This window comes from Microcaecilia unicolor, chromosome 8 (assembly GCF_901765095.1).
Source record: "Microcaecilia unicolor chromosome 8, aMicUni1.1, whole genome shotgun sequence".
In the NCBI taxonomy this organism is placed as follows: domain Eukaryota; kingdom Metazoa; phylum Chordata; class Amphibia; order Gymnophiona; family Siphonopidae; genus Microcaecilia; species Microcaecilia unicolor.
The window spans coordinates 174200683-174216463 of record NC_044038.1 but is presented as its reverse complement, the minus strand read 5'-3'; the positions used below and the strand labels follow the sequence as shown (position 1 = coordinate 174216463).

Genomic DNA, 15781 nt, shown 5'->3' with positions numbered 1-15781 from the left:
TCTTAATGATTTAGAGATGATCTGCAAAGAGGAGTGGACCAAAATTCCTCCTGACATGTGTGCAAACCTCATCATCAACTACAGAAGACGTCTGACCGCTGTGCTTGCCAACAAGGGTTTTGCCACCAAGTATTAGGTCTTGTTTGCCAGAGGGATTAAATACTTATTTCCCTCTGCAGAATGCAAATAAATTCCATATACTTTCCACAATGTGATTTTCCGGATTTAATTTGTGATGTGCTATCTCTCACTGTTACCAATAACCTACCCTTCAATTATGGGCTGCTCATGTCTTTGTCAGTGGGCAAACTTACAAAATCAGCAAGGGATCAAATACTTATTTCCACCACTGTATGTGTTCCTTCTGTGGCCCTTGATAGGGCACGTGCTCCTGCGGATTCGGCTGCACCCAGAAGAAGTGGTCCTCATCGCCCCGGATTGGCCCAAGAGGCCTTGGTATGCGGACCTCTGACAGATGCTAGTGGAGGCTCCCCTTCCTTTACCTCTGGTACCGAACCTGTTGTCACAGGGCCCAGTAGCCATGGAGGACGCCTGCCGCACTGGTCTTATGGCATGGCGATTGAGAGGGCGCAATAGAGGGACAAAGGCTATTCAAACACAGTCATTTCCACTCTCCTGCAGGCCCGCAAGTGTTCCACTTCCGTGGCTTATGCCAGGATTTGGCGCCTGTTTGAGTCTTGGTGTGCTTCAAAAGCGATCACACCCATGCGGGCTCCTGTCTCGCCGATTCTGGCCTTTTTGCAGGATAGTGTACAAATAGGCTTGGCCTATAATTCCCTGCGGGTGCAAGTGGCAGCGTTGGCCTCCCTTCGTGGTAAGGTTGAAGGCGTGTCTTTAGCTGCTCATCCAGATGTGGCACGGTTTCTTAGTGGGGTGCTTCGGCTCCGGCCTTCCGTGTGAGCACCCTGTCCAGCTTGGAACCTGGGGCTAGTTTTGAAGGCCCTGCAGGCTTCTCCTTTTGAGCCACTTCGGCGAGCATCGGAGAAAGATTTGACACTAAAGGCCGTTTTTCTTGTGGCCATTACTTCGGCGAGACGGGTGTCAGAGCTCCAGGCGCTGTCCTGTAGAGACCCATTTCTGCAATTCTCAGAGTCCGGGGTCACGGTTCGGACCGTGCCTTCCTTCATGCCTAAGGTGGTTTCAGCGTTTCACCTAAACCATCCTATTTCTTGCCTCCTTTGATAAGGAGGAGTTTCCAGAATCTTTTCAGCAGTTGCACCTGTTGGATGTGCGCAGGACTCTGCTGCAGTATCTGCGAGTTACTATCTCTTTCAGGATCTATGATCATCTGTTTGTTTTGCTATCAGGTCCTCGCAGAGGGTCTCCAGCGTCTAAAGCCACTATTGCCCGCTGGCTCAAAGAAGCTATCTTTTCAGCTTATCTACTTGCCGGCCGGTCTCCGCCTGTAGCCTTTAAGGCGCATTCTACCAAAGCGATTTCTTCCTCTTGGGCTGAAACTGGAGCACTCTCTCGTCAAGAGATATGCAGTGCAGCAACATGGGCTTCTAAGCTCTCTTTTGCCCGACATTACAGGCTGGATGTGGCTGCTAGGAGGGATGCATGTTTTGGAGCACAAGTGCTAGCGCGTGGTGTGACCTGTTCCCACCCTATATAGGGATTGCTTTGTTACATCCCATACGTAATGGCTTCATCTGCTTGATGACAAGGAAGGGAAAATTAGGTTCTACCTTGGTAATTTCTTTCCTTTAGTCATAGCAGATGAAGCCATGAGCCCTCCCTGTATGATTGTCTGTATGCTGTGAAACTGTTTCAGGTTCTGTTCTTTTTTCCTGAAGTTCCTTCCTTGGGAGAAAGTTAGAAAACAGTCTTCAGGATTCATGTTCACTTATAGGAGGATGAGTCCATTCCCTCCAGTTTATGTTTGGAGGATGAGTTTATTCCCTCCAGGAGGTGCGTGTATCCCCTCCAGTTATACAATAAGGAGGACGAGTTTATTCCCTCCAGGAGGATGTGTTCATTCCCTCCTTTTGAGTTCATGCCCTTGTTAAGGGGCCATCGTTCGCTGTGAGAAAAGTTCATGTTATTCCCATTGCCGGTTTGCCATACTGCTTTGGAAGCTTCAATACTGAGAGGCAGTGGCAGCTGGTTGGCCATGAGGCACTGTGAAAGTTGAGTGCTCTCTATCTCCCCCTGCTGGTTGATGGACACAACCCATACATAATGGCTTCATCTGCTATGACTAAAGGAAAGAAAATTACCAAGGTAAGAACCTAATTTTCCCTTTTTTTTTTTTTTTTTGAAGACCTCACCAGACTAGTAAGACTACAGGCTGTACTTCTACCTCTGCTGGAGACTGAGAAAATACTGGCTAGTTGGGGCTCTGCACAGGTTATATATACAGTGTTCAAAGCTCAGTGTTTCTCAGTCTCCCTCTGCTGGTAGGAGTGCATAACCCAAGCGTCTTGACCGGTCTGGAGGGTCTAGAGGAGTTGAGCCCTTTTCTACTAGGCACAACGACACCAATATCTGATGATGGTTTCTAAGGGATGGGAAAATTTAAAGTATTCATTATACCTAATTCCCCTTTCCATCTCTGCAAGTAGTTCTTCTCTTCCAGCCTCCCCCGTCAATTGCTATAATTTTTTGAAAATCAGACCCCTCTGTCCCACCTCTCTCTCTGAAGCAACACCTCAAAAGTTTAACCTCCTGTTGCAAATTCTCCTGGGCTTGTTACTAGGGATCAAACTTGCAAAAACAGAACAAGATCTTGGTGGAGCAAGCTAAACTCCCCCCTCCCTTTTAAGTAGTTGACCCATTCGTAATAATTCCCTCTGCCTCAAATGTTAAGAGACAAAAGTTGGAGACAACTATGAAAAGCAGGCACAGTGAGACCACTCTACTTATCCCCTTCATAGTTTCCACCAGACTTCTTGAATGTCCACAATAGGATCCAATCCCCATATGCTCCCAGTCCCCTGCTCAAACCCACAAACTAGCTGCTTATAAGCAGCTCTGCAATAGCATTTTTGATCCTCATACATCCTATACCACTCATCTACTGTCCAAAGCTTGATGGCATAGTAGTTAATCAGATCTGGAATTCCCTTCCCTTTTTCCCTCCCCAATTAATTCAGTACTTCCCAGATGACCTCCTTTCCCCCAATATAAGGATACATCTTCCTACTCAAGGAATTCAATTTTCAGCACCAACAGTGGGAGGGTTTGACAAATGTAAAAAGAATTTAAGCAAAAGCATCATATTGAACCTCACTATATGCCCCAGCCAGAAAAAAACAGAACAAAAAAACCCACACACAACTTACTCTCATCCAAATTACAGAACAGTATTCTCCATTTCTGTTCTAACTCCTAATGATTTCAAGGCCTTCTTAGGTTCTTTTAAGGGGGAAGGCCTTCAAAGCTGCCATTTGTTTAAAACACAGTTCACTGGACACCTTGAGCTCTTATGAAAGGGAAAAATTGCAGCAGGATGGATTACTGTCAAAATAATGTCATCAGTGAACAGTGAAGTTTAATACTCCTCTATACCCATTATCACCCCTCGTATGTCCCCCGATGCCCTATTTTAAAAGCCATATAAAGAGGGGTTGGCACTCTAAATACTGAACATGAATAGAATTTAATACCTGTTCATTGATCCAGATACATCAATGTCATTCATGAAACATTCTATGTTCATTGGCAGGTCAGAAGCATTTGCACTCATCAGCTTTTTAAGTTTCTCACACTCCTGAGTGAGCCTCAGCAAAGGACGAATCTTGGACTTAATATCCAGCTTGTATTTCTTCCCAAATTCTTCACAAAAATAATTAACTAATATTTCATCAAACTTTCTGCCTCCAAGATTAGGGTCGAACGCAGTAGCAAGGACCTAAAATTTTCAACACAGTACCAGGTTAAACAAGGTGCAAAATATGATTACTGATTGCAGAGACTGAAATCACATTATCTACCACATCCTCATACAGCAGCATTTAATCCAGAAATAACAGTATATAGCAAAAAACAACTCTTTGTAACACAAAGGCAGCAGCAAAAGTGAACATTGAATTTGAGAGCTTCCTGTAAGAGAAAACAGAGAAACAGTAAACCTCCAGCAATATGACCTGGACTAGATGATACCTGAACCACAAGAAATATGAGAAATTATCTCCCTAGTTATGTTGCTATCTCTCAGATGAAACTTAACAGAAATGGATGCATATTTCCTCTAAAGACTCAACATCAACAAGTATATACCAGGAATTTTGTATGTTGTAACTTGCATTTTTTTTTTTTAATCAAGCAAAACTCTTTCCCATCTCTTTGAACATGACCAATTTAAATACACTAAAATTGTGGTCTGACCAAAACTGAAGCATACACACATCTCATTTGGGGGAACATGAGTGAAAGAGAGGTGCATCTATTCCACAACCTGATATAATCAATGGTACTAAGCCACATAGACTACTGCAATGGAATTTAAGCGGGATGCAAAACTTCAGACTGCTCAAAACATGGCAGCTAGGTTTATATTTGGTAAAATGCGATTCGAAAGCGCAAAACCCCTCCGTGAAAAACTATACTGGCCCCCAAAGAACACATCACATTCAAAATCTGCACCCTGGTTCACAAAATTATCAACGGTGAAGCCCCGGGATACATAACAGTCCTAATCAACCTACCAACTAGAAACACATCCGAATCAACATGAACATATCTAAATCTGCACTACCCAAGCTGCAAAGGACTTAAAAACAAATCAACCTTTGCATCCAGCTTTTCCTACATAAGCACACAACTGTGGAACGCGCTACCAAAAGCCTTGAAAACGACGTATGACCACCTAAACTTCCAGAAAACACTAAAAACTTACCTGTTTCAAAAGGCATACCCCACCGATCCAACCTAAATGCCTGTTCTCTGCGACACAACAAAAGCAAAGGACGTAACACAACTCTTCCGCTGTATGATTCCCTAATGTGGCTGTGCCACATGAACTTTATCTTACCATAACATCACTTGTATTTGTTCACACCGGAGACTGCTAGCGCCTCTCAGATACTATGTAAGCCACACTGAGCCTGCAAATAGGTGGGAAAGTGTGGGATATAAATGTAACAAAAATATTTGATAACAGAGATGAAACCTAAGAAAAGTAAACTAAAAAACTTCTTTATATGGGGGAGAAGTGAGGTCAAGATGATCAGTGAGGTGAACGAATTAACCACTCCAACTTAAGTGATCACCCAGACCTAATCCTATTTTACAGACCTCCAGGCAACCTTCACCTTGAAGATACTAACTCAAGCAATGTACGTGAATGCAAAGACTTCCTTCAACTATGGGAACTCCACTGGCCAAACACACAACCCACCCATAAAAAAAGGACATACACTAGATATCATCACTCACAAATTCTCACCAGAACCAAATATCACACTAATAGACACAGAATGGACAGCTGGGCCATGGTCCAACCACTACAGTGCAAACCTTTCCCTCCACTGGAGAACAAAAAAGACACAACAAAAACAAAAACAACAAACATATACTACGATAGGCAAAATAGACCCACTAACATTCTGGCAGCAACTCTACACTGATGAATGGACAATACCTACAGACTCACCCCAATTTCTCCAAGATTGGGATAACAGATGCAGAACAACACTAGACAATATAGCACCACTTCAAACCAGAACCTCACATAGAAAAAACTCAATACCATGGTTTAACGAAGAATTAAAAGAACTAAAAACACAAGTCAGAAAATTGGAAAGAGCATGGAGCAAGAAAAAAGACGAAAACACCCACAAAGAATGGAAACAAGTACAAAGAAAATACAAATACACTATCAGACAAACGAAAAGGACCTATTACAAAACCAAAATAGGACCAAACTACAAGGATACACACAAACTCTTCTCACTCGTAAACAATCTTCTAAATACTACCCTGCAAATGTCCTCCTATGCAGGGAAGAAGGAATATTTCACCCTAGGATGAGGCTTGTGCCCTCATAAAAATATATCTTCAATTTGTCAAAAGGTAAGCTGAAGCGCTCCTTGATCCATTGAGGTAGTATTGCCTTGGAAGCCGCTTCACCTCTCCTCACAACACAAGAAGTCAACTCGCTTTCAAAATTCATCAGTCTTCTTCAAATACAGAGCCTGCTGAACATCCAAGTAATACTTCTACTTCTGGATTGGTCTGTGCAGTGCAGCCTTCAATGATGGTTAATCAGGAATCATGTTGAGTGCAGCATGGATCTGGAAACCCCAGAATAAAACCTAGTGACAACAGATGCCAGCCTCCACAACTGAAAGGACATTGTATGGTGGCAGAAACAGAATGGTCCATCAACTGCTTGGAAACTAGGGCTTTTCATCTAGCTCTCCAGGACTTCCTTCACTCCTGAACTACAGAGCTGTCGGTCCGCACGGACAAAATGACTACGGTAGTTTATATAACTATTCGGGGGGGGGGGGGGGGGGGGAGGGGGGAGAGCTGTCCTCTGGCTGAGGAAACTGCAGCTCTTTTTGTCATGGGCAGAACAGACCCACTATCTTTTTCTGCAGTTCACGTGGCAGAGGTCACAGATGTGGAGGCAGACTTCTAAGTAGGCACCAGTTGGATTCAGGGCAATGGTCTCTTGGATGCTGCGTTTCAGGCCATTGCGTACTGTGGGCTCCCAGTGATGGAACTCATTGGCCACAGTGAATGCAATGGTTCCATGCTTCCTCAGTCACATGAAGGAACTGGTGGCAGAGGGCATAGATGTGCTCATGTCCCCAGCAGGGAGTGCTGTATGCATTATCTCCTTGACCCCTGATAGGCTGATTAAGGATGGATCAGGTAGTCTTCATAGCTCCAGGCTGTCCAAGATGTCCATGGTATGGAGATTTGGTGTGCTTGATGACCCTCTTCTGCTCCCCCTCTCAGTCTTCTGGTGCATGGACCCATTTGCGTGCCAGAGGAGGCTTGGTTCTCTTACAGCCTGGTTATTGAGAAAGCGAGGTTGAGAAAGAGAAGCTACTTGGACAGAGTTTTTCCACTTTGCTAAATTCCAGGAAACATTCCACCTGGAATGGAGGAGTGGCCTAGTGGTTAGGGTGGTGGACTTTGGTCCTGAGGAACTGAGTTCAATTCCCACTTCAGGCACAGGTAGCTCCTTGTGACTCTGGGCAAGTCACTTAACCCTCCATTGCCCCAGGTACAAATAAGTACCTGTATATAATATGTAAGCCGCATTGAGCCTGCCATGAGTGGGAAAGCGCGGGGTACAAATGTAACAAAAAAGAAATCCTCCTTTTATGTGAGTATGGCATTTCTTTTGAGGACTTGTGTGAGAAGAGGGGTTTGCTCTGCTCAGATTTTCAGTAGGAGAGATTTTAGATTTTCTTCAGAATGGCTTGGAAGACACATTTTCCTCTTAGAGTTCAGTTGGCTGCTTTTGCGTCCTTCTGGCCCAATACAAGGCAGCCAGTTGGTTTCTCTGTTTGATGTTTTAAGGATTTTTCCAGTGACAGTGATTTCACCCCCCTCCTCGGCTTTGAATCTGTTTCTGTTGGACTTGGTAAAGTGCCTTTTGAGCTGTTATAGTATGTGATGTTCAAAGTTACATGAGGGAATTGGCAGCAGAGGGCATCTTTACGTTCAGTGAATCTTTTTGATGGCCCCAACATCATAATTGAGAAGAACAGGAATATCTAGACGAACCTGGGCCACCTTCCCTACTGCCCAACAACTGTATCTATTTTACCATGGTGGCCTCCTAAGGATCTGGCTAGACAGTATCTCCTGGCATCAAATGACCTCAAGCGGAAGCCCTAGGCCCAACCTGAACTTATCCTCTGGAGCCTCGGACTCCCCCAAACCCTTCAGCAATCGACTAAGCTGCACCTTAGAGGCCACACCTGAACAATTGCCGAGCCACAGAAAATCTTCTCTCGGCCACTGTCAAGGTCATTCTTCACCGAAGCTTGAACCAAGTCAAAGGGTGTCCACTAAGGTGGTTGAACCTAGTTCTAGATTAATTACATTCTCTTCCCCCAGACATTTTAGAAGTTTTTCAGCCCAATGAAAAACAAGCCCTGGCCACGGAACTACTACAAATGGCTGCTTGTAAGGCTAAGGCCTCAAAGGACCTTTACAAACAGTCCTCCATCCTGTGGATCCTTAAGAGCTAGCCACCTTCCACAGGAATTGCCATCTTTGTAACCAACATATCCACTCTAGGCAAACCGAAGTCCTCCAGGTCCTCTACAGGGAGCAGACATTACTAAGATATCTGCAGAGTCGCATCCAGGGACTGCTATTCTGCCTCAACTATCTAAGGTCCTCAAAGGAAAGGTCCTAGGAAGCTTCCTAATTCCCTTAAAACAGAGATCTCCCTTCCTGAGATCTGGGAGTTGCACCATCAAGCAGCTGTGGTCTACAGAAAATACAGACTAAGGGGTACACCCTCCATGCTGTCATCTATATCATCTACCCCAGAATCCAGATCTTCCAAAAGGAGCAAGGGAAGCTAAGGAGGCTAGATGATCCAACTCCTGCCTGGGAGCTAATCGTTCTCTCAGCCCGAGAGTCCTTCCGACTCCTGGACCCCCAGAGATCATGGCACTAGAAACCCCTAGAGGCCAAAGGCCTGAAATAAAAGAACGTTGGGGAGGGGGACCCCTCCACCAAAAAAAAAAAAAAAAAAAAGCACTGGCAGCTCTTCAGAGAGCCTGAGCTGATGTGAGAGTGCTCAAGATAGTAAGGTTACCACCACTAGCTGCTCTTCCAAGGCCTTCTGACCCAAATCTGCCTCAGCAACAATACTTAAAGAGTTGACCACGCTTGACACAAGCCTCCAGCAGGGTCTCTCACTGCAGCATCTTCAGACAACCCCAAAATAAGGAAAACCAGGTGCCATGTGGTACAGGAGCAGTAGGGACTCATTACTAACATAGGCAACATGTGTTGCACAGCCAAAGACTTCCCTCTGCTAGCAGAGGTCAAATACTGGCTGATACAGGACTGCACACCACTTAAGAAGACGTCACCAAGTAGTTCTCAGTCTTCCCATCTGTCGGTAGGGGAGCATATACCCACTCATCAAGAACAGTCTGGAGATTAGGAATTTTTTTTGCCCTGAACTTCTTCAAACCATAACCTTTTCCCTTATATAAAAAGCTAGAGTCCAAGGTGGTCAGGGAACTAATGGGAGCTTCTCCATCTCCAGACCCCATCCCCATTGCTGCAGAATACAAATTTGTTGTAAAAACCAAGGAAGATGACCTCAACTAACCTGAAAAATCCAAGCTTATGGAACAGTCTAGGACTACAGCCACCAAGGTGCACAAACATGATTGATGCTCCCAAAGATCCACTTTTCCGTAGGCTTAATATTGCTGAAAATGTAGGCCTCCTACATACAATCCCAAATCTGAGAGAGTGAAGTATGCTCCCTCTGCCCATAGCATGATAACCCCAGGAATTTTTCTTCCCTCCCCCCTCCTCCTACACCCATATCTCCCTTATATGAGGCACAAAGGAACCAGCTCTGGTCACTCAACCCTGGCACCACCTGCCCCTCTCTAGCATGTACCCTTGTGCCCAGGACCACCAGCTACTGCCTCATGATCCAAAAAGTATTTGCATCAATAGCCTGCTCTATATTACCTGGACTAAGAGAAGACTTCAAGGGACTATCAAGAAAGCAGGTCATCCTTGCAAGAAAACTCAGCTCTCAGACTGTTCCCCTAAAAAATTCATCCCTCTACTCAGTCCCAGCAAAACCAGGGAGAACATCCCAAAAGATCTGTCTCTTCAGTCTGCTGCATTAGTTCAGCTATTTGGAGAACAAAACACTGACAAATTCCTTTGTTACATGTCAACATGTAAATTTGTTCACATGCTCTTCTACCAGCAGATAGAACCAAACTCAAATCTGGACTTGTCTGGCCGGACAATAAAGAAATGCATAAATTTAGATAGTCAATGAAGCTGCCTAATCATGTGCACTACTAGAGCAAAGCTGACAAAAGCTGTGGTATTGAAAAAAACCAAATGGTTCTGCTTCCTTCAGATGCAGTGAGCATAAGAGAAAAATGTTATTCAGGCCTCCAACTGACAGCACACTTTTCATCAGACTTGTCAGCTCCACTCTTTTCACTTTCATACCAAAAACCCCCCTACAAAAAAACCCTTTTCTACAAGGCAAGTAAAAAGATACTTAAACTGTGCAATTACTTTTAGTTTTCCTTTGTTAAATGCGCATACAGAAACTTGATATGCAGAATGTCCCAGGTCAACAAAAACCACAATTCGTGATTTCTCCTCTGGTGCAGGTAGATCCTGTTTGTAAATTCCATATGCAAGTGCAACTACAAACAAAAAATAACACATGATTAAACATATGCAAAAGAAAAATCAATCTTATTCTATAAAATCTGGTTCTCTCTCAGTACAGCAAAGATCGACATAACAGGGTTCAGTTCCCAGAGCCTCAGAAAGTATATAGGCAAAGAAAATAGAATAGATGTACACCAACTATCAAAAATATGTTTAGAACATTCAAGCATAAATGGGCCGATATTCAAAGCGATTTAAGTGAGCAGGAGCCTTTCCTGCCCACTTAAATAGCTTTCCACTGCCTAACCGGGGATATTCAGCAGCACTTAACCAGACAGGCTGCTGAACATCCCCCGAGACCACCCAAACAAAAGGTGGGCACAGGGGAGAAGCCCCAGGTTATGCAGGTGCTGGCAATATTCAGTGCTGGCACCCGCATAGCTAAGCGGCTTCATTTAGGACAGCTCAAGAGCTGTCCTAAATAAGGCTGCTTAGCTATGTGGGTGCTGGCTCTGAATATTGGGCCAGTACCCAATTTCTTTTACTTTTAACTAAAGCCCCCAAGCCCCCTCACGCCATCCCACTAATGTTCCCTTCTTTCCCTTCCCAGTACTGTAAGAGGTCGCAGAAGCCATTTTAGACTGATGCCGCAAGAGGCAGGAGCAAGGGGGCTGCACTCCTGGCCCCAATGACCCCGCTAAGACTACCAGGGATACAGGCAGGCCTGGAGGGAGGACCTGCCTGCATGGCTGGAGGGGTGGTCTTGAAAGAGGGGAAAATTAGGGGGGGCTTGAAGGGGCTCAGGGGTTTAGTTAAAAAAAAAAAAAAAAAAAAGGTTATGCGGGCTGGGCCCACATAAGTGCCGGGTGGCCTAGCCTACCCAAAATAATCCCCGGAATTGAATATCGGGGATAAGTTAGCCAACGACGATCAGCACTTTAAAAAAAAAAAACACAAAAAAAAACCACTGACCACCACGGCTGAATATCGGGAGGGGGGGTCACCATGACACTCTCTGAACCTTAAAACTGCAGGTCTACTTGGTTAAGTGGTTCTAAGTGCTGTGTAACTTCAAAGTCATTATGAACAACACCAGTAGCCTTTTTCAAACCGTTCCCAAAACACAAGTCCTAGGTTAAAAAAGGACATCACATCTGGAGAAATGCTGTGAGGGACAGAACCCTGGAACAAAAGACAACACTATGCCCCATAGACAAAAGATAATTTGAACTGCAGTCTAAGAAAGGGGGGACCTGTAGGAATAAAAGCCTCTGACAATTACTAGTTTATTGCAAAACTTGACTACATTGCAGATTTTTTTTTTTTTTACTGAATACAAATTGACGGTGCTAATGGTCCAATAAAGCATGAACTTTGCACTGACTTTTGCCAATGCTTGCACTTCAGAAGGAAAATACCTGTGACCCTATTTGGCTAAATTCTGCACCTCTGTCACAATAACTCAATATAACAACTATCCTTGAGCCATAATTAACATACAATAGCAAAAGGATTAATTTCTCAAACATGCAGGATTAAGGACAGAATTCCCTCAAGTACACCCATCATAACTATAGGTCCTGGCTTTTGAGGATCTTACTTTATCAATCTGTAGAGCCTGAGAAAAGCTTGGAGTTGCTAATTCTTGCCAAAAACAATGGAAATACTTTAATGAAGTCAGTGAGCGGTGGCTGCTTTCAGGCTCCATGAATTGATGAATAAAGACCACAAAAATCAGAACCCTAAACCTCATGCCCTCTGGTCAACCCCCTCTCCACCATACACACAATGCCTTCAATTTTTTTTTTTTACCAATCAGGGAGTAGGGTTGCCAAGACAGGCAGTCACTCCCTATAAGCCAGCCTATTCTCCCCAACCCCTCACCAGACATACAGCCAGAAACAAATCTGACAACCCAAAACCAGTCACCCAGCCTCACCTCTACTTCCTCAAAAGCCTGCCTGCTCTCCCACTTAAGCAGTAAGTGAGCCTGTCCTCCTTCCCCCACCATCTGACAAGCAGATAGCAAGTGTGCTCAACACCCCTGCCTAAAGAAGCGAACAATTTCTAGACAACTGCCAGAATCGGAGTATAAAAAGCTTCAGGACTGCTCAGCAATTCATCTGCTTTCCTCTCACTGCAAAGTGTTCTTTCTAGTGTACCGAATGGCTCTCACTGTTACATCCATGCGATTGTCTGTATTTTCCAGATGAGCTCTCCTTTCATTCTCATGACAATAGAAGGAAACTACAAGCACTGCAAGACTCAAACAGAGCTGTGTCTGAACCTGAGCTGTTCCTGCATTAAAAGATGTTGTAGAGGAAATTGGGGAAAGCAGAAAAACAAACTGGTGAGGATCCCAGCTGCTTTTATGTTCTTTGACCCCAATAGATGGCAGTCAAGCAAAAATCAATTTGGAGTAAAAGGCAAAAGGAATGTGGGCAATCATAAGGACCTGCTGGATCAGGTACCAGAACCTACATTCAGGGAAAATCCTCCAGAAATATCACAAGACATCCTGGGTCACTTTAATCAAAAGGACACCAACCAATCACTTGTCAAGATTACTTGTCACTATCTTATCAAATTATCGAGTCAATGGTGTTAACAAAAGGATATGAAAGGCATCATCTCTTTCCCGATCTAAAATTTTCCTCAGGTGACCAGTATTCAAACACCTTTGAGCCCTGCCTGCAGTCCCTGCTGTTCCTGAGGGAATCGACAAGTACCTGGCAAGATCCCAGAATAGTAAGGGAACATTAGGTTCTTACTTTGATAATTTTCTTTCCTTTAGTCATAGCAGATGAATCCATTACGAATGGGTTGTGTCCACCTACCAGCAGGGGGAGATAGAGAGCACTGAAAACCATAGTGCCTCTTGGCCAGCTAGCTCCATCTGCCTCTCAGTATTTGAAGCTTCCAAAGCAGTGTTACACTGCAAAGTACAACAACATGAAATTTCCTCACAGCGAACCAACGCCCCAGAACAGGAGCAGTAATTCAAAGGAGGGACGAACTCAATCTCCTGTAACAGAACAGAAATCCTGAAGACTGTTTTCCAACTTCTCCCAATGAGGGAACATATCTACAGGAAAAAAACTGAACCCAAAACAGCATTAATCAAACACACAATCAATCAGGGCGGGCTCATGGATTCATCAGCTATGACTAAAGGAAAGAAAATTACCATGGTTAAGAACCTAATTTTCCTTCCTTGTCATCAAGCAAATGAATCCATTACGAATGGGATGTATCAAAGCAATCCCTAGATAGGGTGGGAACAGGCCACACCCACGCGCCAGCACTTGTGCTCCAAAATGCACATCCCTCCTGGCAGCCACATCCAGCCTGTAATGTTGGGCAAATGAGAGCTTAGAAGCCCATGTTGCTGCACTGCATATCTCTTGAAGAGAGAGTGCTCCAGTTCAGCCCAAGAAGAAATCACTCTTGTGGAATGTGCCTTAAAGGCTTCAGGCGGAGGCCGGCCAGACAGCAGATATGCTGAAAAAATAGCTTCTTTGAGACAACGAGCCAGAGTAGCTTTAGACGCTGGAGACCCTCTACGAGGACCCGACAACAAAAACAAAAGGTGATCAGAAGTCCTGAAAGCATTTGACATGCGCAGATATTGCAACAGAGCCCTTCGCACATCTAGAAGTTGCAATTGCCCAAAAGATTCCGGAAACTCCTCGCTAGAAAAGGAGGGCAGGAAATAGGCTGGTTTAGGTGAAACGCTGAACCACCTTAGGTAGGAAGGAAGGCACAGTACGTACCGTAACTCCGGACTATGAGAATTACAGAAATGGGTCTCGACAGGACAGCGCCTGGAGCTCAGACACCCCGTCTCGCCGATGTAATGGCCACAAAAAAAGACCGTCGTTTAGGCTCACATCCTTCTCCGAGCTCGTCTAAGTGGCTCGAAGGGTGAACACTGAAGGGCCTTTAAAACCTAACCCCAGGTTCCAGGTCGGACACGGAGCCCCGCACGGGAGGATGGAGCCAAAGCACCCCTCTAAGAAACCGTGCCACATCGGGATAAGCAGCCAGGGAGAGGCCAACCACCTTCCCCGAAAACATGCTAAGGCTGCCACTTGAACACGCAGGGAATTATAGGCAAAGCCTTTTTGTAAACCATCCTGCCAAAAAGTCAATATCAGCGAGACAGAAGCCCGCATGGGTTGTAATCGCTCATAGCAGCACACCAAGCCTCAAAATGGCGCCAAATCCGAGCATAGGCAACGGAAGGTAATGCTTGTGGGCCTGAAGGAGTGGAGATTACCTTGTTGGAATAGTCATTGTCTCTCAATTGCGCCCTCTCAATAGCCATGCCGTAAGACCAAAGCGGCAGGCGTCCTCCATGGTTACCGGCCCCTGTGACAACATGTTCGGTACCAGAGGCAAAGGAAGGGGAGCCTCCACCAGCATCCGCCGGAGGTCCGCCATACCATGGCCGCCTGGGCCAATCCGGGGCAATGATGAACCACCTCTCCTTGATGAAGCGAATCCGCCAGGAGTATCGCCCCTATCAAGGCGCCAATGACGGGAACACATACAGGACGGCCCTGAGACAGGGTTGAGCCCAAGGCATCCAACCCGCCGATAGCGAGGATGCTTCCGGTCTGCTGTAAAAGCACGGGACTTTGGCATTTGCACTTGAGGCAATAAGATGCACTACGGGTGTCCCCATTTAGAACAGATCTGAAGGAACACTTATGCCAGTTCCCCACTCCGCTGGGTCTATCTGATGCCTCGCTTAGATAATCAGATGTCCAGGAGACCATGGTCATGCCCTCCATGGCAATTTGACTCCCCAGCCCTTCAGGCTGGCATCTGTTACCACAGGCACCAATCAGGGAGCGCTAGCGGCATTCCTCGCTGCAGCATGTCTGTCTGAGAGCCACCCACTCATACTGAGTCGGGCCACAGGGAGCCACGTGAGACCTGCGCTGGTAATCCTGAGAAACTGGAGACATAGTTGAAGCAGGGAACAATGCAGAAGTCCTCAGGTGCGCTCTCGCCCATGGCACCACTTCGAAGGTGGCCGTCATCAACCCCAACAGCTAAGACTGTGTCCCAAGCTCGCGGGGCCGAGGCTACCGCAGGAGCAGACGGACCTGGTTCTGAAGCTTGTACCGCCTTTGCTAGGGTAGAAAGACAAATCATGAGGCTGTGTCGAACCGGAACCTAGCGATTGAGAGGGGGTCAGGTGACTTTGGGTATATTGACGACCCAGCCAGAGATTGAAGTACTGAGACCACTCTGGCTGTTACATGATGACTCTCTTCTGCAGGGCCGCTCTCGCCTGAGAAAGGCCAGCTACTACCACCATTACCTTGGAAAAGGTTCGGGGAGCTCTGGCGAGGCCAAAAGGCAAGGCCCGAAACTGGAAATGTTTTCCCAAACACCGCAAACCGGAGAAACCGTTGGTGCGGGGGCTAAATGGAATGTGCAAGGT

The 15781-nt window shown here is 45.6% G+C and overlaps 1 protein-coding gene across 1 annotated transcript in view; it reads right to left on the bottom strand.

Annotated features, from left to right (window-relative positions):
- HSPA4 (heat shock protein family A (Hsp70) member 4) overlaps nucleotides 1-15781 on the bottom strand; it is a 122385-nt gene that overhangs the window by 76733 nt on the left and 29871 nt on the right. The window contains exons 6-7 of the mRNA XM_030211745.1: nucleotides 10225-10358; nucleotides 3630-3874 (exon numbers count right to left, since the gene is read on the bottom strand). Coding sequence (XP_030067605.1) covers nucleotides 3630-3874; nucleotides 10225-10358 — 379 coding nt within the window. The remainder of the gene's footprint in view (nucleotides 1-3629; nucleotides 3875-10224; nucleotides 10359-15781) is intronic.